Source organism: Neodiprion fabricii, chromosome 3 (assembly GCF_021155785.1).
Source record: "Neodiprion fabricii isolate iyNeoFabr1 chromosome 3, iyNeoFabr1.1, whole genome shotgun sequence".
NCBI classification, from domain to species: Eukaryota; Metazoa; Arthropoda; class Insecta; order Hymenoptera; family Diprionidae; genus Neodiprion; species Neodiprion fabricii.
The window spans coordinates 40244875-40267776 of NC_060241.1; the positions used below are offsets into that span (position 1 = coordinate 40244875).

At 37.0% G+C, this 22902-nt stretch overlaps 3 protein-coding genes across 9 annotated transcripts; all 3 read right to left on the bottom strand.

Annotated features, from left to right (window-relative positions):
- Window positions 1-246: 246 nt before the first annotated feature.
- LOC124177316 (protein croquemort-like) lies at window positions 247-12638 on the bottom strand. Of its 7 annotated transcripts, none has more exons than XM_046559531.1 (10): window positions 12378-12638; window positions 7203-7307; window positions 4184-4313; window positions 3900-4063; window positions 3604-3745; window positions 3128-3337; window positions 2808-3019; window positions 2429-2723; window positions 2119-2192; window positions 247-1949 (listed from the first exon to the last, which is right to left on the bottom strand). In XM_046559531.1, the coding sequence occupies exons 2-10, from the start codon at window positions 7277-7279 to the stop codon at window positions 1670-1672; spliced, it is 1584 nt and encodes a 527-aa protein (XP_046415487.1). In that variant the 5' UTR covers window positions 7280-7307; window positions 12378-12638; the 3' UTR covers window positions 247-1669. The 7 variants fall into 7 exon arrangements, with proteins under 7 accessions (XP_046415487.1, XP_046415485.1, XP_046415491.1 ...); XM_046559529.1 differs by lacking the exon at window positions 12378-12638 and adding an exon at window positions 9509-10210; XM_046559535.1 differs by lacking the exon at window positions 12378-12638 and adding an exon at window positions 9118-9181.
- A 914-nt stretch (window positions 12639-13552) lies between these two features.
- On the bottom strand, window positions 13553-17086 carry LOC124177318 (intraflagellar transport protein 57 homolog). The gene is made up of 7 exons (XM_046559536.1): window positions 16111-17086; window positions 15753-16034; window positions 15271-15439; window positions 14961-15069; window positions 14615-14811; window positions 14357-14501; window positions 13553-14257 (listed from the first exon to the last, which is right to left on the bottom strand). Exons 1-7 carry the CDS (start codon window positions 16266-16268, stop codon window positions 14091-14093), a joined length of 1227 nt encoding a protein of 408 aa, XP_046415492.1. The 5' UTR covers window positions 16269-17086; the 3' UTR covers window positions 13553-14090.
- Window positions 17087-18916: 1830 nt separating this feature from the next.
- LOC124178003 lies at window positions 18917-20163 on the bottom strand. Its single transcript, XM_046561031.1, has 3 exons — window positions 19977-20163; window positions 19638-19796; window positions 18917-19552 (listed from the first exon to the last, which is right to left on the bottom strand). Exons 1-3 carry the CDS (start codon window positions 20161-20163, stop codon window positions 19068-19070), a joined length of 831 nt encoding a protein of 276 aa, XP_046416987.1. The 3' UTR covers window positions 18917-19067.
- Window positions 20164-22902: the final 2739 nt, after the last annotated feature.

A 22902-nucleotide genomic window follows, 5' to 3' on the forward strand; every position in this document is an offset into this window, starting at 1 on the left:
TGGTTTAGATTCAAGTATAAAGTCTAAAGTAGTAATAATGAGAGCGAAAGTGAAATGTTAGAAGAAATCAATGAGCCGTACCAAAACTGACCAGGATAAAGTCAAACTCTGTTAAGAACATGCAACTGAGTGTGAAAATATACGTACATGCAAGCCTGTTGAATTCTAGAAAGGTGGACAACGTTTCAGATTCTCTATGAGTATTAGTTTCGTACGAGTAATATTAATGAATAGAAAAAATGGGTGTTATATTTGTAAATAAATACATATTTTTATTTCAAATATATTTTATCACAATAAAAAAATAGTTGACATATGTGCGAATGGCCTACTCTATTAATTCGCCATTCCAAGTCGTGGGAATATCTTTTTACTTGCTTGATTTTTCTCCCCTTTTCGGAGGTTTTCTTCTCTTGTGTCTTCCCACGGAGTATTGAACAGTCAGAATTAAATATAAGTAAGCAATAACGAGTACTGGTATATATTTTAACCTAACGTAACCTAGCAAAGCCCATTAATACGCAAAATTCATACAGATTTTCGACACCATTAGAAGAAAATCATCCGCACCTTCTCACGACTTCAACGATAACGGTACTACAAAAGTAATTGTATTTGGGCAATGGGCAATGTGTAACAAAGTCGGTAAGCTCTATTTTTAAATGATAAAAATGATGTACATAAGTCAACGTAAGAATTTCGAAACTTATTCGATTGACAGTATAACTGATTGATTAGTGGAATAATCAAGGGTTGCCATGTCGAAGACAAATCTTTTACGTACTAAACTGAACCGGGATGAACACTCGTTCTGGTCAAAAGCTTCGTATTGAACGAGACACCTACAGTAGGTACACTGTTTACTCCTCAGGCACTTGTCTATCACATGGGGTGCATTACATAATGCTATTGAAAAGAGTGTTCACTAGGATGGTTCTTAAAAAGGTCATTTTTGAATTGCGGTCGGCTCACCGCGCAAATTGACGCCACATCATTCAAAAATAATTCCCTAATTTCTTCAGATTTTTATCTCAACTTTAATCCGTGCTCCAAGGAGAATGGATTTCCATAGTGAACCCTTTCAGGGTAACATCAAATCTACCAAACAGATTTGGATGAAATTTGGCATAGGGAGGTTTTTTGGATCACTGATTTCGAATCTAAATTTCATCTAAATTCGTTTGGTAAATTTGATGTGCCCCCGAAAGGATTGAATGGAATCCACCCTCTTTGGGGCACAGGCTAGAGTTGAGATAGAAATCTGAAAAAATTATGGAATTATTTTTGAATTATGTGGGGTCAATTTGGGGGTTAAGCCGGTCGAAATTCAAAAATTACCTTTTTAAGGACCACGCTACACGATTCACTCATATGTAATCAACTGATTTATATTTACAATTGGTAAATTTAAACAAAAATTTTTTGACTTCAATAGATTAAAATATCATTACGGCGTCCTAATATCCGGATAAAATTGACCGTCTAATACATATTCAAATTTGTGTAATATCTTAAAGCTCATCATTTCCACAAGTAGGAGCTCAAGCTGCATCGTTCTGAAGTATTGCTTGTTCTCTTCGTGTGTATATTTACCAAAAAGGTGTCTAACATAGTATGTTAAACAATTAAAACTCAAAGATGTTTAATACGCTGTAAAAATGTTTTAACATCACGTTTGCACTGGGTCAGACTTTGACGGATTGTTGGAATCCTCGGCATCTATTAACGACTGATTCTCTTCACTTCGACATCTTCGACAAATACACAAACAGATACCAATGGAAAGTAGCACAAGTCCGATAGCACCTATAATAGTGAACCCCACGTGGCCCAACATAGGAAGCTCGAGCAGCATTTTCATTTGGCTTGCCAGCTCCTCTGATAATTGAGCTTCTTGGCTAAACCACAGCATCGGAATATACGTTTCTGCTGGGATGCCAGTGAGCAATCTGAAAATAAACACACAATAAACACACTCAACTAAAATCAACGACCTACCCAACTTAAGGATTTTATTTATCAATTATCCTTTTTATTATATTCATCTAATCTTATATTAACTAAGGAATATCAAGATGAAGTCTAGTCTATTCGCAAGCCAGAACAAATTTTACTCACGCTATTCCATTTACTGGTTCAACTAGAATATTAATCTGCATCTGCGCTTTGACATTGAGTGGAATTCCCGTGGTCTGAAATATTCGTACACATGTTATACATCGATGAATGTTTTCATAGATGGTAAACCGAACATTGAGAAAATCTTGAATTTAGATTGCCGAGCTGCAAGTGAAAAGGGACTGAATGACAGTATAATCAAAACTGTACTTTATGAAGTATCCCCTGTTTCTATTTATCCTCTCAATGAAATCAAAGTAATTTCTATGGTGTAAGGTTGTTATTAAATTTGCATTTGCCAAATACGCACTGGTTCTAGAACCATTTCGAAGTTGTATTTTCCTTCTCTGGGCTCCATTCCGGTTATGGCATTAGCATAGTAATCGTCCGCCTGATAAAAATGTGGCAAGCTAACGTAAGCAGGTGCGCCAAATCTGCACTCTGATACATCCAGCATTCCGCTTGGCTGGCACGGTTCTTTTACACAATAACAGGCTCTGGATGGGACTGTACTACCATTATCGAACGTAGCTCTGTCAGTGATGTATCTGTGCCCTTCGACGTTTAAGATTTCGGTATCATTAGCACGCGACAATACTAGTGATCTGAAATGTCGATCCAATAATGTACGTTTTATCAGATCTTAAATGGTGTGGTAAAATAACTGATAATTCCATTATGACACCCACGTGCAAATGTCTGGGGCAAATATCTCTATGCTTTCGTCACGGTCGACTGGTGGCCATAGTTCCCCAGTCGTCCCCCTTATCATGCTGCATTCTCCACTCCAGAAATCGGTTCTGTTCCTATAATTCCAATTTTCTAATACCCCTAGATTTAACACATCTTCCACGCCAGTATGCATGTTAAACACGCCGTCGTACGTGTCTGAAAGATTACGCTGCGAAATTGAGAAAATGTTTTTTTAAATAAAATTCTTGAATCTATGTAGCACACTAGATTTCCATACCAAATGCATGGCATAGATTTTTGATATAAAATTGCATACCCCATAGAACCATCCAAACTTTTCGAAAGGAATATTGACACCAGGGATATCCAAAGTGTGAACAAAATCAAGAAATGCGTTGGAATACCCCTCGAACAGAAGTTCTCTTGCAGTCTTGGTGACAAATAAACTCTCTCCATATCTTTCCAACATAAGGTTCACTGTCAAGCGAACGGCGATATTCTCATTTCGTACAAAGTGACCGACTGTCTACAAACAAGTAAATAAATTAATGCAACTGCCAGGATTGTAACATGTTCCTGACTTATTGTTGTCATCAAATATTGTCGGTTAATTTTTTTTTCTGATTTTTATCCTTATTCTTCTTATGAGCATGCTAATCTAAAATCTTTTTTCATACATCCTTCTTTTTGTATACTATAGCGCCCCACAGCGCTTTTGCAAAAGATTACCCGGTACACAAATCTTTACCAAACTAAGAATTGCATTCTACAGTAACCTGGAAATAAACTTACCACACCGATAACATTTAAATTTGTTATCTCATCATCAAGACTTCCATTTGACATGGATTCATCGAAATGCCATATCCTCCGCTGTTGGAATGTTATTGTCCCATTATCGTTCCAAGTCTGGTTCACTTTTATATGTTCTTCTCTGTCGCATAAAATGAAATATTCGAAATTTTAATCAATTATGATAAGTGAAGCAACCAGTTGAAGTAAGCAGAGATTATTTCGTTCTGGCAGGTCAAAAATTTTTTAGTTATAAATTGAACATAGGTATCTGTACGGTCTGTGCGTTGAGTTACCTAAAAACATAAGGGCCCATTTCCACGAAATTGGGCTTTGTAGTAGCATTATTAGAGAACTCTTCGGTATTGGTCCAATTGTAAAGGTGTAATTTCAGATACATAGGAATCGGTGTCTCTTTCCACATATCATAACTTGTCGACGTTGGCGTTAATATTAATTCCTGGAATTAAATAATCATCTCATCGATTTAGGTATACGCACTAATTTAAAAAAAAAGACAAAGATTCCAAAGGTATCGAAAATTCGCATAAAAATTCAACAGTAAAGATCAGCAACTCACCTTCAGGAGTATATGATTGAATATCCTCATCCAAGATAATCCAACTGCGATACCTCCGATTAGCAATAGTGCCCCGACTACGTACAAAATTATTATCGCTGTTTTGGATGGTCGCATTTTGGCTGGTTTGCTGGAACAAAGAAATTACTAAATAAATTCATGAAATTCACGAAAATGCAACAATCTCTTTGACCTGTAATGACAAAAGCTACGTACTGAATTACGACGAGATACGAAAACACAGTCTCAAATCGTGCCATTGTTATTACAATTTTCAATTAGCACATGACATTTAAAATTAGAAATGTCTCACCGTAATACATTCTGGTCTTTATTGTCATCGGCAGCTCGCCGAGCTCGATAATCCGCTAAAAGAGGAACGGTCGACATCGCAGAATCGTTTTGTTCACTACAAATTTTAATTCCTTCTCGCGTCGGAACTTCGCGTGTTATCATTGATTCTCGTTAGGTTCAAAGTTGGGCAATCGATATCTGATTAAGCGATATTGAATGAGTTTTAACTGCTACATATAGTTTTATTCTGATTCATACTAAAGCTCGCACACGTGACCTATTCTTACAATGGACTTGACACCGTTACTGTATTTTTACGTATCACGGCACTGTAAATCGCGGAGGAAGCTCCAGCCTCTGCATTGACGTGCTGTAAAAGAATACTGATATGATAATCGCATATTGTATCAAAGCGAGGCTCAAGCCTGACCGCAGTTTGACATCAGTTTGGTAAAGGCAGATAGTGCTCAGCTTGAGATAACCAATTTATCCAAATCAACGTGAGTCATACGAACAGCCATAGGTCAACAAATGTGTTTACAATAGTCGAGATAGGCCACCGCTAACGTTTGCTTCTGTTTAAGAGTTCAAGTGTCCGTCCGTAATTCTGTAAATTTCAGCATCTGTCGGTACGCGAAAACGCTGTAGAGTTTTTCTTGTCGATAAGTAACGCAGTCGGGCCGGCATTACAGATCGCCTACTGATCGGTCATAATTGTATATGTCGCTGGCTTACTACTCAATTTTTTTAGCCATAAGGTTTGCTCTCGTTTATAGAATAGAGTAACTCAATGCTTGCGCTCTGGATTCGAAACTTCAAAACTTCGACTCGAATAGACTCATGTTTAAAAGCTAAATTCAGGCGTTGCCGGAAGAATCAACGTCTCAGGCAAGTGAAGTATGTGTTTGTAAACTGTGTTCATTTCGTTCATTTAGTATACATCTCAATATTCATAATATAATAGATCCGTAGCGTATATCATTGTTTGTCAATATGAATTACCTTAAAGATCGTCAAATATCAAATGAATTCAATCATTTCGAGTAGAATGGAATTTTTTTCCGTAACCGGTTCAGCGTTTTCTACAGGAACGTAAAATAATTCAGTATTCTCCACAGGATCACGTTTACAACAGAATTAAGCTTTATTCCAGATCTCGAGACGAAACTGATTATCACGGTCATGCATCATAATTGACAATCAGTCGCAAGACTTTGAAATTAATGTTTAACTTTGACATTTAGCTTTTCCAATTGTTCAATTGCAACAAATAGTGCTAGATAGTATTAACATTGATGAAAATAAGATTTGTAGCACTGCACAATTAGTTATGTACGTTTAGAATTAATGGACTGAACAAATGTGACGTTATATTACGCTATAGTTACTTTTCTCCAATTAATTACTATTGTTGAAAAAACACGACAACATCTTCGGTGGAATTATTGTGGCATATCAGTTATTTTCAAGTTTGTTTATAAGTTCTTTCATCGGTAAACAATTTCAAAACTTTATCCTATATAAAGTAATTATATCTGATTATGGCGTAAATAGTGACATTGCTGTTTTATCACTCCGGCAAATAGGGTTACTGAATATAATTTGTCTTACGAGCAATTAACGAATTCATCAAAGTATGTCACATTACATAATAACTGATGAAGTTTTCCAGACAAGCTTAGGATGGGCTGATCACTTTTCCTATATCTAGATGATATAGATCCGACTTGTCGAATATAAGTATACCATTCCGCAATAAATCTGCACAATTTTGCAGGCTTGCAATTATTTGAATAACGTAACTTAAATACCGGGTGTCCCATTTTAAACTTACGCCTGATTTATCTCGGAAAATCCGACTCCTATCGAGTATTGAATATAATGAAACTTTTAGGATTCGAAGGGGGACGTTCAAAAAAGAAATTTATTTTTTTTAAAAATAAAAAATGATGGCGTTAAGATGACCAACATTTATCGTTTTAAACGCAAACATGACGTTTGTTTCACCAAAAAATTTGTCAAATCAAAACGAACACCTTTTGAGAGAAAAATTTGACCATTCACGTCCATCTTTGGTGCGCGTGTGCGTGGGGAACACTCACAAGGATTGCGTCTTTGCGGCTCGCTGAATGCTGAATGGGGGAATATTTGAACACCTTTAGAAAGTGTTCAGAGTACACTTAATTACATGGAGGCTTTGGAGTCTGAAAAGACTGCGGAAGTGACGAACCGCAGAGACTTAATCCTTGTGAGTGATCCGCACGCACACGCAAACCGAAAATTGTCCTCACCTAAAAATTGTGAACTTGGATGGGAAAATTTTTCCCACAAAAGTTGTTCGTTTTGATTTGACAAATTTTTTGGTGAAAAAAACGTCGTGTTTCCAGTTGAAAAAAAAAACATGTTGGCCATCTTAACGCCGCCATTTTTTATTCTGAAGCAAGATAATGTTGTTTTTTTAATCGTCCCCGTTCGAACCCTAAAAGTTTCATTTTACTCAATACTCGATCGGAGTCGTATTTTCCGATGTAAATCAGGTGTAAGATTAAAATGGGACACCCGGTATAACGATGTGAATTTGACGAAAGTAGTAAATAAAATTATGACCAACTGTAATTAGCTCAAACATGCGTCAAACATTAATCATCGCTGTAATCACGAAGCAATTGCCTCAAATTTTTACTCCGATGTAATCGGATAAAGTGCAGCTCGATGCATATCTTACCCATTATTTCCTGCAGTTCCTGAGTCTTTAGGTGTTGCTGCCGCAATTCCTGCACGCGCTGATACTTCCGTTGTCATAATCGATGGTTCTTTCGCGATTTCTGAACTACAGCAAATAGAAACTTCACCATATTATACCGTGTCACAAGTGATGATTAATGACGTCACGTTTCATTTGCAAATAATTATTAATCACTGGTATACGTAAACGATCGCGACGTGTCACGATAACTGAGTGTAAGTATATTGATATAAAAACACGTGGAACAAATCGTTTGCATTCAGACTTTCGTCGTTGTCAGGCTAAACGCTGCTATTATATAGCCGACGATCGAAATTCATTGAAAACGGCACATAGTTTGTCGAGTATTGTAAAAAATTCACGAAACCGGTATCTAAAACCAACTGACGTCAGTTTTATTGAGTGAAAATTGATTTTCGATACTTTGCTTAATTCGAGTAGGCATTCTAATTATACTCGTAGTATACATATATTTAGAAGAAAAAAGACTTCTCAAAACACGAAAGATGAATTGCAAGCACGATACGAGAACTGAAGAACCGATTGAAGAAAAAAAAAAAGATAGAAGTAGAAAATAGAAATACGGTTAAACGTAAAATAGTCGAATGAAAGGAAACGTTAATTCCAATAGTTCGTAGCAGACATTTAATCATTTCAAATGGCGATTTACTTGCAGCAGAAAAAGTTTATTTTAAATAAGATTTATTACTATTGCGACAATCAGACATTTTTTTGAATCAATGAATTATCTGCTAAGGACTATTGAAACAAATATCATCATGACATTTGTTGGATACAAATATTTCGTTTTTTTTCTCAGTGTATAAAGTCAATGAACCAACATCACAAAAATTATTGTTATAAATTACAATTTTTTCTAATTAGAAAAGTTCACCGTAGTCCAAAACGAATATTAAAAATAATACTGCATGGAATAGTAGCTTGAGGTGATAAGCAGAAACTACAGATGGAACAAATGTCAGAGATACGTACAGCAATGGAAATTTCCGACCGGCCTGTAAAAGCTGCAGATATGTACTGCGAAACTTGAATTTTGATTATAACTAAAAGAGTTTACGAACAGCGAATTAGTTCCTTACAATTGATGAGGGAAAAATGTCATTTTTTGATTCATATGCCGGCTTAAATATATCGTTTCACGAAGAATACCGGTACTGATAGTTTATCATTGAAGTCCGTGGACGGTTAAACTGTGAAATGCATTATGCTTAAACCTCGACGCCTCTTGACAGAAAATCTGTTATTGCCATTTAAATGCGCGTTTAAAATAATTCGCATTTCACGAACAAAAAGTAAACAAGAACACAATTAGCCACGTATCTATTATCATTAATTATTTCTGCCACTCGAATATTAATAATTCCAATATTTCCGTACTATAATCCCAATACGACCAAATCCTTAGGTCCGACATACAGCTCGTATCCTCTGTTGTAGATTCAAGAACACGGGTCATTGCAATAAATATGCGATTCAAGCGTTTAAGTTGTGCAAGTTTGTAAATATTTTCAGTTGTATACCATAATCAGTATGAACAAAACCACCGAACCAGCCGTTGCACAATGAATAATTTTGCTATACAATAATCGTTATTACAAGTTATAATTTATTACAAACCGTAAGCACATATATATATATATATATATATATATATATATGTACATAGGCATATGTATCGAATCTTGCAATATTGGATTCACGTTTACGATAACCTTGAATGCAAACGAACGAAATCGAAAAGGGTGTACCTATGTATTTGCTGTACATGATCGATCGAATAATAATGAATTACAAACTGGGTTCAGTTTCAATGTACGTCAAATACGTTATCTACAATTACTAATTACGCTTGTATAATGACATTAATTCTTACCGTTTGTGAAGTGAGTCTCTTGTATATTGTGATGTAATAATGCAGCATATTGCTACAATTAACCCTATTCGAAAATGACCGTGTCTCGAATCATGTAGTGTTATGAATTGTCAGATATACTAGATCAAGAATCGTTGTATAGACAACCGTGTATGATTTTTGATCTAGTATATTCGATGATTCGTGCTTTTGATAATTCATTACGTAATTTTTTTTTTCTTTGTATTCTCGTCTCGAATTTACAAGATAAATCATGTAATAATTAACACGTTGATTTCCGTCATAACGTTTTACGATTTATCATACATGAACATACTCGACCAGGAAGCTATTACAGATATATTATAATCTTACGACCATGAATACATTATCTTATTACGATTTGCCTTACTTGACGGAAGATCCGAAAATATTGTTATTTGTGTTGATCGTCCGCAACTCGACTGACCCCTTCTCGGCCAGCGCCATTACTTACAATGAAATTTTTATTGCTGATACACCAAATTTGCTTTATTATCGATCCTCGGATAAAGTCAGATTGGTTATTTTGAGTTGCATAATACGCCGGGATTGTAATTATCTATTTGCGATGAGACTTTTTCAGTAAGTGCCGCTGCGCCGCCCGATAACATCAACACGAGCAAATTTTTTGATGTATCACATGTCTGCAATGCGGCTAAGCCTCACAGCGTCGGCTGATCTCTGTTATTCTTGCCGTGTGATTGTGAGTTTAAATAAATTATGGCAGAACGGGGGTTTAGTCGTAAAAATACACTTTCTCATCTATATCATCAAATATCGAGAACTTGTCTTCGGCTTGGTTCAGTCTCAAGACGTTCCTATTCAGAAAATCGGTTTTGTTTTCGCTAACTGGACACTTTCAACTACAAAGAAGACCGTGTCATACGCGTATAAAGGCCGTCAACATCACCGCGCGAGTGAAAACAAAAGAATCGATATACGTCATATTTCCGCAAGGCGGATATTGTCAAACAGTCAAGAGTTCCGTTTCATCCTTCGTAAACACGGCACGTACGCAAGCAAGTATTCACTCTTCGATGAAACGTACACGCATCGACTGCTGGGATTCCAAAATAAAGATCCGCTTCTGGTTCAATCTATATTATTCTTCCCTTTCTTCCTCCCCGTCGTTCGAGGTGTAGCGTAGATGCATGTATGCAGTGTATAATATTAAAGTCACCCGATAAGACGGTCACCATAATCGACAACAACGACGATCCTCAGCTACAAAAAACTGGGTGAACGGAGATATACGACCGATCTCGACGGAGAATTACTACTTCCACATGATTTCACGATCTCATGCCGCTCAAAGTCCGCAGACGATCTGCCTTCGTTATAACGCTCTCTCGTTTCATTTGCATTCTCGTAGCGTTACAAGTTTGGCGACTAATCGCGGCTTGAACACGACCTAACGATGTTAAGTATCCCTGGTCAATTCATGAGATAGAGATGCGTGTATCACAGATGTACGCGTTATCAACTATACTCATCGTCAGTCTTTAGGCTCGTCATTCCGTATCTACCGCACGCCCTCGTTTTCCGGCCCTGCCTATCGATCGTTTTTTTCCTCTCTTTCTTCGTATCTTATTCGAAGTGAGTACCCTGGTGAAAATAATTTTATAAATTCGTACGAAAATTTTTACCAACCTTTAAGGAAATTTCTTTGCAACGGTGTAGGATTTGGAACGACTCGTAGTTTTTGAGCTCAGATTTCGTAACGATTCTTAGTTTTTCGTACTTTTTACAAAAGCACGAATTTTTTTGTAAACGTAAGTTCAAAAACTACGAGTCGTTTGAAATCCTACACTTTTGCATAGTAGTTTTCGTAAAAGTTGGTAGAAATTTTCACAGAATTATTTTCACCAGCTTACATAATACGCTGTGTGAAAAACTTTTGTACCTATGCTCGATACTTGGTTGGGAAATTGATTTCAACAATTTCTCGAAGGTTTCGGAGCACGTCGTCTCGAAATTAAAATATGTTTAATGAATCACGTTGCTGTCATTGAGAGTGACTCGAGTATCACGCGATCGTGACTAATTAACTCCGACATGTTGCAGAAAAGAATTAACGCATCTAATACATCGGTCGTTGGCCGATATTGTTATACTTTGTGAAGTCAAGGAGATGGTCTTGAAGGTTAATCATCGTAACCCTGATTAAATTTCAATCCATATACAATACATGTGAAAACCTTCGACAAATTGAGAACTTATGTATATAATGAGTTTTTAATCGATAATTATAATCACTTTTCCTATGAAATTGATACTTGGACATCGGCGCATCTTTCGATCCATTTCAATGTCAAGAAATTGAGCATCAGATACGGATAAAAATACAGATATATATCACTTGCGTTAAAACATTTTTACAATTAGAACATTTTATTTATAGTCCTTCCGTATTAGATATCGAGCTCTTGTAGCGTATAAACATTATTTTAAAATGAACACGTCGAAATTACTTTCACCCGTTTATGCAGACGACGTCGTTTATACGGATAATTAATACGTTTACTTCGCAATATTTTTTCAATCGTTTCCCGAACGACATTCGCCACAAGTAGCAACTTCTATCATCAGAAAATTGTCATACCAATTCAAATTGTTTTGTGTTGATGAAAAATTTATATCGATCGTTTCTCAGCCGCGCAGCGAAGTGAAAGCTGTATCATTGCGACACATACATACATGTGAATAGGTACGTATTATTTTATGCGTATGTGGCAGAAACTGTGATGTTATAGTTCACAGCGAAACGGAAAAGTAAAAAGTTTCACATCGAATGATCTTCAACGCAATAACTAGAAAATTCCCATACGTGTAAACGCTGCAAGCGTAAGGCATCCAGCGTGTTATTTGTCGTGAATGTTACGACTCTCGCGGTGAAATAATTGACAAGAAAAAAACGCGGTTTTTTTAATTTACTGCACCGTCGAGAACTGGATAAATATACAGTGATAAAAAAAAAAAAAAACTTCAATCAGAAGACAAGGAACAGCGCAAGAGCGCGTGACGTCCCATATCAGACAGTTGCGCGCTTTAACATAACAAGTTCATTATACACAAACCATAATCGCTTAGATATGATTAAATTGTAATTTATAATGAACCTGCCAAGGAATGGTATACTTTATATTCAACTGTAAGAACCGCTTTTAAAAACTTATCGTTAGTATTATTACAGTCTAATGTCCATCCACCATTATTTTCGATTGTCGATCATTTATTACCTGCGGCGATAGTTGGACCGCGTAAATCTTGAGGGAGGAAACGGTAGCTTCGATTAATCCGAATTACAATTGGACGAGGAAAACCACGGGGAAGCTTTATTGCTGTAGTATAATTATCTACACGTCGTTTTACGGTTTTCGCACACTCGATTTATAAGCACCTCCAAAGGATAGTTGCAAAACAGCGACAAGAGAAATGTATCTGTACACTCGGAAACCGCATCACTGAATGCTTTCGTAGCTCGTAAAAGGAATACGAGAATTAGTGATTTACACTGCTTACGAGTGGGAGAGAGCGTGGAGAGAGTGGGAAGTTGAGGAGGGTGACTTATGTCTGAATAATATCTCAGGACCAAAATCAAACTGCAGTAACTAAAAAAATTTCGTTTCTTCGACACTTCCGTCAAAACTTATGTAGTACCATTTAATACTTTAATTTGAACATATATTCGTAAGTAAACTTTTTTCCAAATGTTACGGTTTTGGTTTCGGCATGCGATATGTATCTATACGGCGATACTTTGATGGGTGATTGACTGCTCGATCTCAGCACGTTCCCGCGTTTATGTAATCAAAAATATAAAAAAACTGTAAACCCAAGAGACTGCAGAAAAAAAAAACAATAATTCAATCAGAACTATGAGTGAAAAAAAAAACAGAGAAAACAAAGAAAATGAACGCCCAGTTACGAATGTGTTAATATGGCGATTTACAAAAAACGTAAAGAACTTTTTTAAAATACAAAGTTTTGCAGGAATTATGGCTATTACACAGTATCGGAAGCTGTTTAGGGTTTGGTATCTTCTAAATAGTTACACTCTAAATACGAAAACTAATAATTTTTGTGACAAGTGCGCATAAAATAAGGATGTCTTGACGAGCGTAAAACACTAGTGCGTAGAAATTGACTTTTAAGCACTAGTTTCATCAAAATTTTAGTATATTCTATCCACTGCTACTAGACGCAACGGAATAAAATTTGGTAAAAGATAGGTAATCATAGATTTATAACTAAATTTAAAACTGCGAGTTCGGAACTTTGTCATAATTTAATTTACAAACCTAGTTTCGATGCTTGATGCATGGCTATAGTGTTTCACAGCAAAAACTTCATTCATAACTCCTACAACTGATTGGTTATCGTATAACTTTTATGTAAAATATGAGCGGCGAAAGACTGAGAATCATTAATTTAATAAATACATTTATATCAAAGGAATGATAACAATTTATGCTGACTAGTTTATAAGTTGCGATGTGTCTTATTACTAACCGTGCAATGATCTTTACCTAGACACGGTTGTAGTTTCCGTTTATAGTTATAGCTTATCAACTATTTCGGTGGGATCTCAGGTACTGATAACGGTGGTGAACAAGGCACTATGATAGCGTCAAGGAAACGTCTTTCGGATTAATTAATAGTGGCTATGATCAATTTGTTTTCCGTTCTTTTTCACCCAGAGATTCAGCTACCGAAAAAATTTTCTTCAGACATATTATGGAACGAAACTAAATACTCAATAAGAGAAAATGAATAATATGCAGATATGCTGTTTGTAGTACTTCCATTTCTAATACCAAGTATGAAAAACCTAGGTAATAATCCAAAGACAGTAATATTAACTGATCGGATAGAAAAGTTCCCCCGCAAATCTTTCAGTCGCACACGAAAAATATGCACGAACTTTAGGTATCTATGACCTTGAATTTTCCTCAAATCATCAACGAGCTGCTTGTGCTGTTCATATCTTCCTGAAGTTGAGTACGATCACGAACTCTGGTGCACATCAAGCTGTATTCAAGAACACCGATTCTGACGTTCATCTCCGAGATTTCGTTCTTCATTTTTGTAATCGTTTTTTTGATATTTATCAAGGGAGCTGCAGGAAGAAAGTTGAAAAATTTTTTTACATCCACACTCAACGATCCATAATTAACTAATTCAAATTGTTTAGTATTGAACTGCAATTGTTACTTACTTCCATCTGTCATGCTTGATCCTCTCTCATCCATTTCTCGCTTAACTTGCTCTAATTCGTCAGTTAATTTATTTAGAGTTCTCGTTCTCTCAGTCACTCCACCACTGACGTCTCTGTACTGTTCCTTCACTTTCGACATTTCCTCCTGATCACAGAGACAATGCCAAATGATGAAATTCAGTAAATACCTCTGTAGTCTTTATGGCTTGTGTGAACTTTATCACATTGTCTTAGATCACAGTAAATCCATTTGCTTACTTGCAATGTTTGAAATTCGTTTAGGACAGGCTCCAGTTGTCTGTTTACATACATTTCTCGTGTTTTTATCTTATCCAACGTACTTGCTATGTCGGAATGCAACCTCTCTAATTGGCTCTTTGTATTGCCAAGATTCGCATAAATGTTTGACCGATGTTGTTTCATTTGATCCAAGTGAGCTCTCCAGTCTCGGGAATCTGTAGATGATGAACTTTTTTTATTACGAAAGTTTTATATATTTCTGATACAGAAATTGAAATAAAAAACGTTTAACAACCAGGAAAGGTTTTGAGAAAAACCACGTCGCTATACATGAAATCAATCAATCAATTATTTGAATACTTACCAGTTTTTACAGTTACCTTCAGCTGAGGTAAGACTCTCTCTAATTCGAGTTTCCATTCTTCCATGTCTGTTTTAGACTCAAGGATATTCTCCGGCTTCTGAATGTCAAGCTACAAAATATTGTATTAAAAAAATTAGGATTTTTTTGCATTCAATTTTCCATGCACTTTTATTTTTTTTTAATCATAGCATTTTCGGTGAAATCATTTGAGAGGTAACAGAATGCATTTACAGTTTTTCTGTCGACCATCTAAATTGACGCTAATGTACAAACAAAAATTTGTCAAAGTCTGAATTAGTTTACTAATTACCATATTTTGTCCATATAATTTAGTTATGTCATCTACATGTAAAACGTCATCCTCGTCCTCCTCCTCATACTCAGCCAACATTTCCTCCTCAACTTTTTCCAGTATCAACTCCGCATCGTCATCTTCTATCTCAGGTTCCGGTGTAGGATCTTCTGGGGGTATTTCAACTCTGCATCAATAAAGACACTTGAAATATGCGATCTACTTTCATCCGTAGTGTTTCAAGGGAAACCACTTTGGGCTTTCGATTTGGCATGTTGACTATCATTCGTGACAACATTACATAGAATAAATGGAAGCATATAATTTAACGTATTTGTGAAATCTGAAAATTACAAAACGAAAGGCAGATCTTTGCAGGTTTGATTTTAAACTAGAGCACCCAAATACAAAATGATTAAGACCATGAATCAAACATTAACAATGCCCTTTGAAATAATAATGTAGGTATAATTCAAGCCTGTTCATATCATCCTGCTTACTTTTTCCATTTGAAATTGACAATTCTGATAGCCTGATCAGCGAGGCAGTCCAATACATAAATAGCATGCTCGCCAGCGCCCTGCTTTAATTTGTTTGGAGGAAATTCGACGGCAATGTCGATAGCTCTGAGGTGATCGAGAATCATGGATATAGTTGAGTTTGGATCATCGTATTCCTGCGGCTGTTCAAAACTCGTTCCACTTTTCCTTATCAACCAGGCAGCAAGCGAAGTAAAGATGTAAAACTGCTCCCCCGAATTGGTCGCAACAACAAAGTAATGCCTGTTGGATTAATATCGCATGGTGAAAAAATTACGCAGGCAAATGAGTAGGATCCTAGTTAGTAAGAAGACCGTACCTGTTTATAGGTTTCATTTTCATATTTTGTACGAATTCAGTGTCGTAATTGAGGATTTTCAACTTATCAATTAAATCCTCCATGCGTACGCTGGGGGCGTAAGCTGCGCTAGGCGCCGTCGCATCTTCAATTACGATCTTTGGTGTTTCCCGAAACATTTTCACCTGTTATCAAAATATGCGGACGTTCCTGATCGTTTTGCTTTAACCAAGTCCGTGGCTTTATCTGGCTGTCAGTAAATGTATGACAAGTAAACAAACTCGCGTCGTTTGAGGATCGGGATCGCAACTTCGGTGGCTCTCTTTAGCATGAAGATAATGAAGTTCGCAACGTAATCCGCGTCGGTAAGACTCCTTTCTGTCGGATTTGTCGGTTTCACGCTTACCACACAAAATATCACTGACAGTGGAGCGCGTACGATTGCTTAGAGCATACACCATGGAGAAAGCTTGGCAGCGGAAAAAGCATGGAAAAAGTGTCCCCGAGTGCGAAAGAGAGGAAAGCTAAGACTCCATGTATGCGTTGAGCTCCGGCAAATGCTGCGGTGACCAATCAGGAGCCCGGCGCAAGTCCGGCAGCGGCAACCTCCGGCACGCCGCACCGCACTGCGTTGAGATCAAAATATTTTAGTTTTTCCGCAGTGTTACGTGCCAGCCGGTATCCACGGCGGCGCCCTCCCTACGCCCTACCTGACCAGCGTGCAGTTACCATAAGAGAGCCTTACGTGCTCTTACCGATAGTCGTAGATTAATACTAACACACATAGTCACCATCATAACGTCCAAATTCTTATATCGATAGTTCTCATACGCTAGATTAACCGTTATTTTATCAGTCATATTCATAACATACATGGTATATATTTTTTCCCATTTAACCGTTATACCTTTCAACATTAGCTTTCACATAAAACCTTTGATTTACGATCTCAACCGTAATAACCCAAAGTAATAAACACCTGCAGTAATTAAGATAATCGAGTAGACTAAACACCGGAAACATGGGAAGAGAAATCACGGATAATTCACAAATAAAGAAATCCCTATTCCCAGAATCCAGGATAGCGCCCTTATTTTAACGATAACAAGACCAATCAGCGATTCGCCGCTTGCTTCTCTAAACCAACTACCTCGCGCTAATCCACCACCGAGATCTCATGCACGAATCAGAAATCTTACCCTCAATTATTTCATCATCCTTAACCAATCATCCGAGACCCGCGAGAAACCGCGACTCCTTTTGAACTCCTCCTACTTTTCCTCTAATTCAACCTCCCCAGAAAATAGAATACATCAGAAGAACTTCAGACATCATAGAGAACAGATCAGATCTCTACCAAAATCCTAGAATAAAATCAATATAAGTCGTTCAGAACCTTAGAGACTTGTGACAGTTTGTCACTGCGATAGTGATTAACACCAATCTGTACCACGATTGTAAACCTACCATCGAGAATTGGAAGGAGACCGTTAATAAATGTGTAATTAACCCAAGTGTTGTCATAAACAATTATTTCAATCACGCATAGTGATGGTTGGCACGAGCCCTACCTAACGAACTTTCAGAATTGTAGGCGAGTTCAACGAGAAGATCTGAGGAGCTGATCAGCGGATTCCCGAGATTTACATACACCAACTACGTAAGTCAGGAGAACGATTTAAATCACGCGGCGAATCAGAATCGACTCGAAACGTTCCTCTCGGAACGTAACAGCAGTACCGCACGTCATTCGGCTAAAGTCGAGAACCTTCGGGGCCATTCGGAATCTGGCAAAGCTCAAATCATGGCTCAAATAATAGTCAACGCGACGTAGGTTATGTCGTATAAAACAGTTTATGAAAACAAACCATCAATAACATCAATTAAAGATTCCACTGTGGAATATAATTGTGATGACGTGAATGAATTTGTAATTCATTACGTGAGAAACCGCCCGGAATTATGCGATAGAGTATTCCTTTCTTTTAGGTAATGTAGCTATCGTTTGTATACATTTTTACGGCGCATCTTCGATTTCCGTACGTGGCGTGGCGGTAAAGCTGCCGCGTGCATGGAGTCGCCTTCCGCATGCGTTTGCCGGAGCTCAACGCATACATGTAGTGTTGGCTGAAGACAGAGAAAGCTGGAGAAAGGTACTCGTCTTACTATTCCCCTCTCTCTGCCGTCTTCAACCCTTCCATGGTATATGCTCTAAGATGTTCATCATGTGCACGATCTTACTTATCATGTGTATTCTTTTTAGTTCCCCCACCATAGTCCTTACCCAGGTTTTAACAATATTTCAGAACATCGAATGCAGGTATAGTGAGATAAACACAAATCAAACTCTTATTTAACCGTGACGGAAGGTGTCCGGATTCATGGAATACGTTTGAATCGTAAGTAGACTACGTATCAATCTCTACATTCTAAATGAACGCCCATATTTTGTAGATATTATTGACCTAATTGTAAGAGCGTAACTCGTTGAAGTTAGTAACGTTATCGTAATGAAACATTGGGGAAAAAAATCACTATTTTCCTAATTTTACAATGATTTTGAAGGAACAAAGATTTTGAAATATGAGTATGTTTTGTATTATTACGGTTTACTGAATTTCAGATAACTCGAAAATCCTGAAATAACGGTTTTTTCTCAGCCTGAATCGTTACTATAATATTACTAACTTCAATATAATGAATATGCGGTGTTGGAATCATGTATGCTGTGTCGTCTGTGTTACGCAGTTAGCTACCTTTGAAGTAGATCGTGGGAGTTGGGAAACATAATTGTTCGTAGATAAGAGATATGAAACCCAACAAAAAACGATATATAAAAAACAAAAAAAGAACAAACTTTATTCAGTGTGCTTACATAGGTGATGAAGGTATGTAATATTGTTGACAGAATGAAAAGTAGATTTCAAATTCAAAAATTAGCAAAGATTGTCTGCACTGAATGTAATATTAACAGTGACCTATACTGGGCAGCATGTTACTGCGTAACATTTCACTTTTGCATGGACGAACATATAATATATTAACATAGCAACAATGCCAGTAATAAATAATAAAATAGAGAGAATACGAAATATATACAAATATGTCACTGAAAATTCATCAGTCGAACTGCCAAAATATATGTCAAGTATCAACACTGTTCCATTTTGCAGTGTCATTAGCACGTAGTAAAAGCAGTACCTAAGGAAAGTGGACCCTTCTTTGAAATTTACTAAAGTGAACGTATAGACTTCAGCTAAGACGGCCGAAAAAAGGAAAGTCCACAAGTCTAAATGTGCCGGTTCGGTTAGTTCAGATCTTGTCAATTCACGACAAAAGTTATGCGCTCCATCCTTCTGATTGTATATCCAGGCTGTCCACAGTATCCAATTAAGCATGCAACCGAGAAATGTGTATAATGGCCATTGGCTTGCTGCAATGGCGATTAGAAGGATCCGAGCCCCTTGAATATTGATGATCAGTTTATTGTAAAAAAAATACGGTATAAGTCCCAGTTTCATCTCAAAGAGGATCAATGATATTCTTACCAATTGTACCCGAATACCACAGCAACATGATACCCTGCCCGAATTTAGTTATTCGATGCTTATCCGGTTGGGCCGAGCGCTCCGCGCATTGATATCCTATCATATTCCAGGCCAGGCTGATCACGGTATAACACCAAACGAGGATCGTCCAATGTGTTACTGCAAATTGAAATATCAATCAGTAGGGGTTGAGTAAAACAGAAAAACTAATAAAAGTGTAAATCAATCTCTGTAATTTAGATTATAGCACAAAAACATGAAGAGTAAAATTTCATACGTTTGATTGATAAAAAGTACACTAATTAAGAATGACATGCAGCTCTGAAAGGTAGACCATACCAGAATCCGAGCCTTGATTGAAGAAAAGCGTCATTTTTAAAATGAGCAGTAATGCTGAGAACAGAAAACTTCTAATTACGATGAGCAGCGTTAGATTTACATTATCCTTGACCATTGCATTATAGTAACGAAGGTTATCCTCATTCCCGTTGATTCCGTACATTCGGATTTTGACTCCATAATACATGCGTCGAATGCAACGTAAAAAAATATCTGCTTGTAATAGAACAGCCAGCCAGAGGAATGGTACCTTCAGGTTGGCTAGTTTTTCCCAACATCCTCTTTTCTTACGTTCATAGTCAGTCTCCGAAGCTGGTGTTTCCTAGTGAATGCAAATTATCAATGAAAAAAATATACACATTTTCCATATAATTTTTTTTTTTTTTTTTATATATATCAAAGTTCAAACTGTCACTCGGGTCACACTGCCTTATCCAGCCGATGTGCATATTTGTTTATAAGATGATATTTAGGAATATTTAAAATTTGAAGAAATCCTTCACCGATGATAAAAGAAATTTTTATTTGATCGAATTTATGTAAAGCTTGAAAAGAATGTGTGACGTATTTATATGAAAAAAAATATATAGTAAACGAATCCCTAAATTTCCGCGAAAACCCCTGCTTATTCCAGAATTTCAGAATTCCATGACATTTCTACGTTTGCCAGAATTCCCTGACCAGTGGGCACCCGGTATTTCCGACATCCTCGAAATCGTCATTTTGATCAAGAATTTTCAACCATCTTACGACTAGATATATTCCTCCAAAAAGCACCTCTGATGCAAAAACATTTGGCCAAGTACATTAAATGCCGTGCGTACAAAAATACCTTTTTTAAGCAAACATGTACGCATTCAATCACTTTATCAAAAAATCTCATTTCACAAGAACAGTATAAACAAATGAATATCCTGTATCGGCAAAGATTCGAATTTTGTACTATTTTGAACGGTAATAGAGACCGTGGGCGAACTTGACGGCAGCGCCAAATCGACAGTATTTGTCCCATTGGCGCTACTCGACTCGTGCTCGGTAAAGTAATATTTAGGAAGGTATAGTCGAAACATTCTGTCCCGGTTACCCAAGATTTTTTGCGATTCCCGTGCCATCTCTAGAAGACTGCTAAAATTCTGTTGAACCGTCCCCTCGTCTCTCACCGTCGTCTCAGCCGACAAACTGTCAGCTGTGAGTTCAAAAACTATCAACTAGGAAATGTGTTTTTTTTTTAACTAAATTTTATGAATGCACTTCCTAACGGATACATAGGCATTCGTTGAAACTTCAGCGACTTTTGTCCAGAGCCCTTTTATTTACAATTTAGTAGAAGTTTTACCTCCAGTAAGCTCGCCGCGCATCGCATCTTGGATAACCGGGGCACTTGTCCTTGCCACTGATCTCTACACCTTCCTAAATTGGCCATCGCACGAAATCCTATGTGGAAATCTGGCTGCGAAATTTTTGATTTTGTATACTATGATGTTATCACATTATTTAGGTGTCAACAAAAAGATATCTTAAGTATGAAAGATCTCTGCCTTTAGTTGATAGGGGTTTTCGTAATTATTAGATTTAGCTTCGAAATTTTCCAGTATAATTAAACGGTTGAAAAAATGCCTTTGAAGAAAAATTGCAAACACGAATTTCGATCAGAAATTTTCTGAATTTTTCGAACATGATGATTTGTTTATCTCTTCATTTTCCGCGCGAAATTTAAAAAAATCAAATTTAAAATGCCTATCCCACCATATCCCCCATAGTTTTTTGAAAATCGTATTTTTATTTTCTGAAAACTCGGAAAATTTTCGATGAAAATCATGTCTAAAAATTTTCTGCTCGTTTACCTCCAAGTCACAGTTTCGGTTTAAATAAAATTTGTGGACTTAGCCGACTTGTCTTTCAACATTTTTCACTGATATTATACACAGTGACATAGGAGAACATAGTAGAATTGACATTTTAAGTTTTACATTTTAATTATGCTGAAAATGAAATGTGAAAATGAAATTAGCATCGTTTTCGAAAGTCAGCAAATTTCCAATCGAAATCCGTGTTTTCAATTTTTGTTTTATAAGGCATTTTTTGAACCGTTAAATTAGAATTGAACATTCCGAAGCAAAATCTAATAATTACGAAATCCCCTATTAAGGGCGTTGCCTATGCCTCGACGAGCGCGCGCGAACAGAGACTCACGATTTTCCTTCTCATTTCCTCATTTTTCAAGATAATTAGGTTCTTAGGGGGTCATTTTGAAGATAAAGAATAGATCTGTGTCGCCTTTTTTGCCGAATTTTCGATTTCGCTCTCAGATTTGCGAAAAACGTACTTGAAAGTACGTTATCTTTGAAGTGAGACACAGCAGACAGTGAATTTTTTTTCGAAATTCGGCGACAAAGGCGACACAGATCCATTCCTTATCTTCAAAATGACTCCCTAAGAACCTAATTATCTTCAAAAATGAAGAAATGAGAAGGAAAATCACGAAGCATAAAACAGCAAATTTTTCGCGCCAAAGGCGGGCGGCTGCTAGCGCCACGACCGCGTTGGCCGGCGACCATGCGAATTACAGGCGAAGAGAGTAGACTCAACCCCCCCCACTACAATTCCCCTCCTTCGAATCCTCGTCGCTCGGCACGTGGATAGTGTTCCGCGCTTTTATTTTTGCTTGTGTTTTTCTACCGTGTTTTTTATTATTTCGAGTCAGTATTTTTTCCCGCGATGGCTAAGAAGAGAAGGAATCTGTCTGTGAAGAAGAAGAAAGTACCCGGCATAAAGATTTTGGCTAAATTTCGGGAAAAAATGAGGTAAATTGAATTATTTATATGATTGATGTCGCACCCTCTCTGACTTCGAGATTCAATCACATGAGTACGAACAATCGCAGGGCTTTGATCCAAGAAAGTACTTTCAAGAGCCGATATTGCTG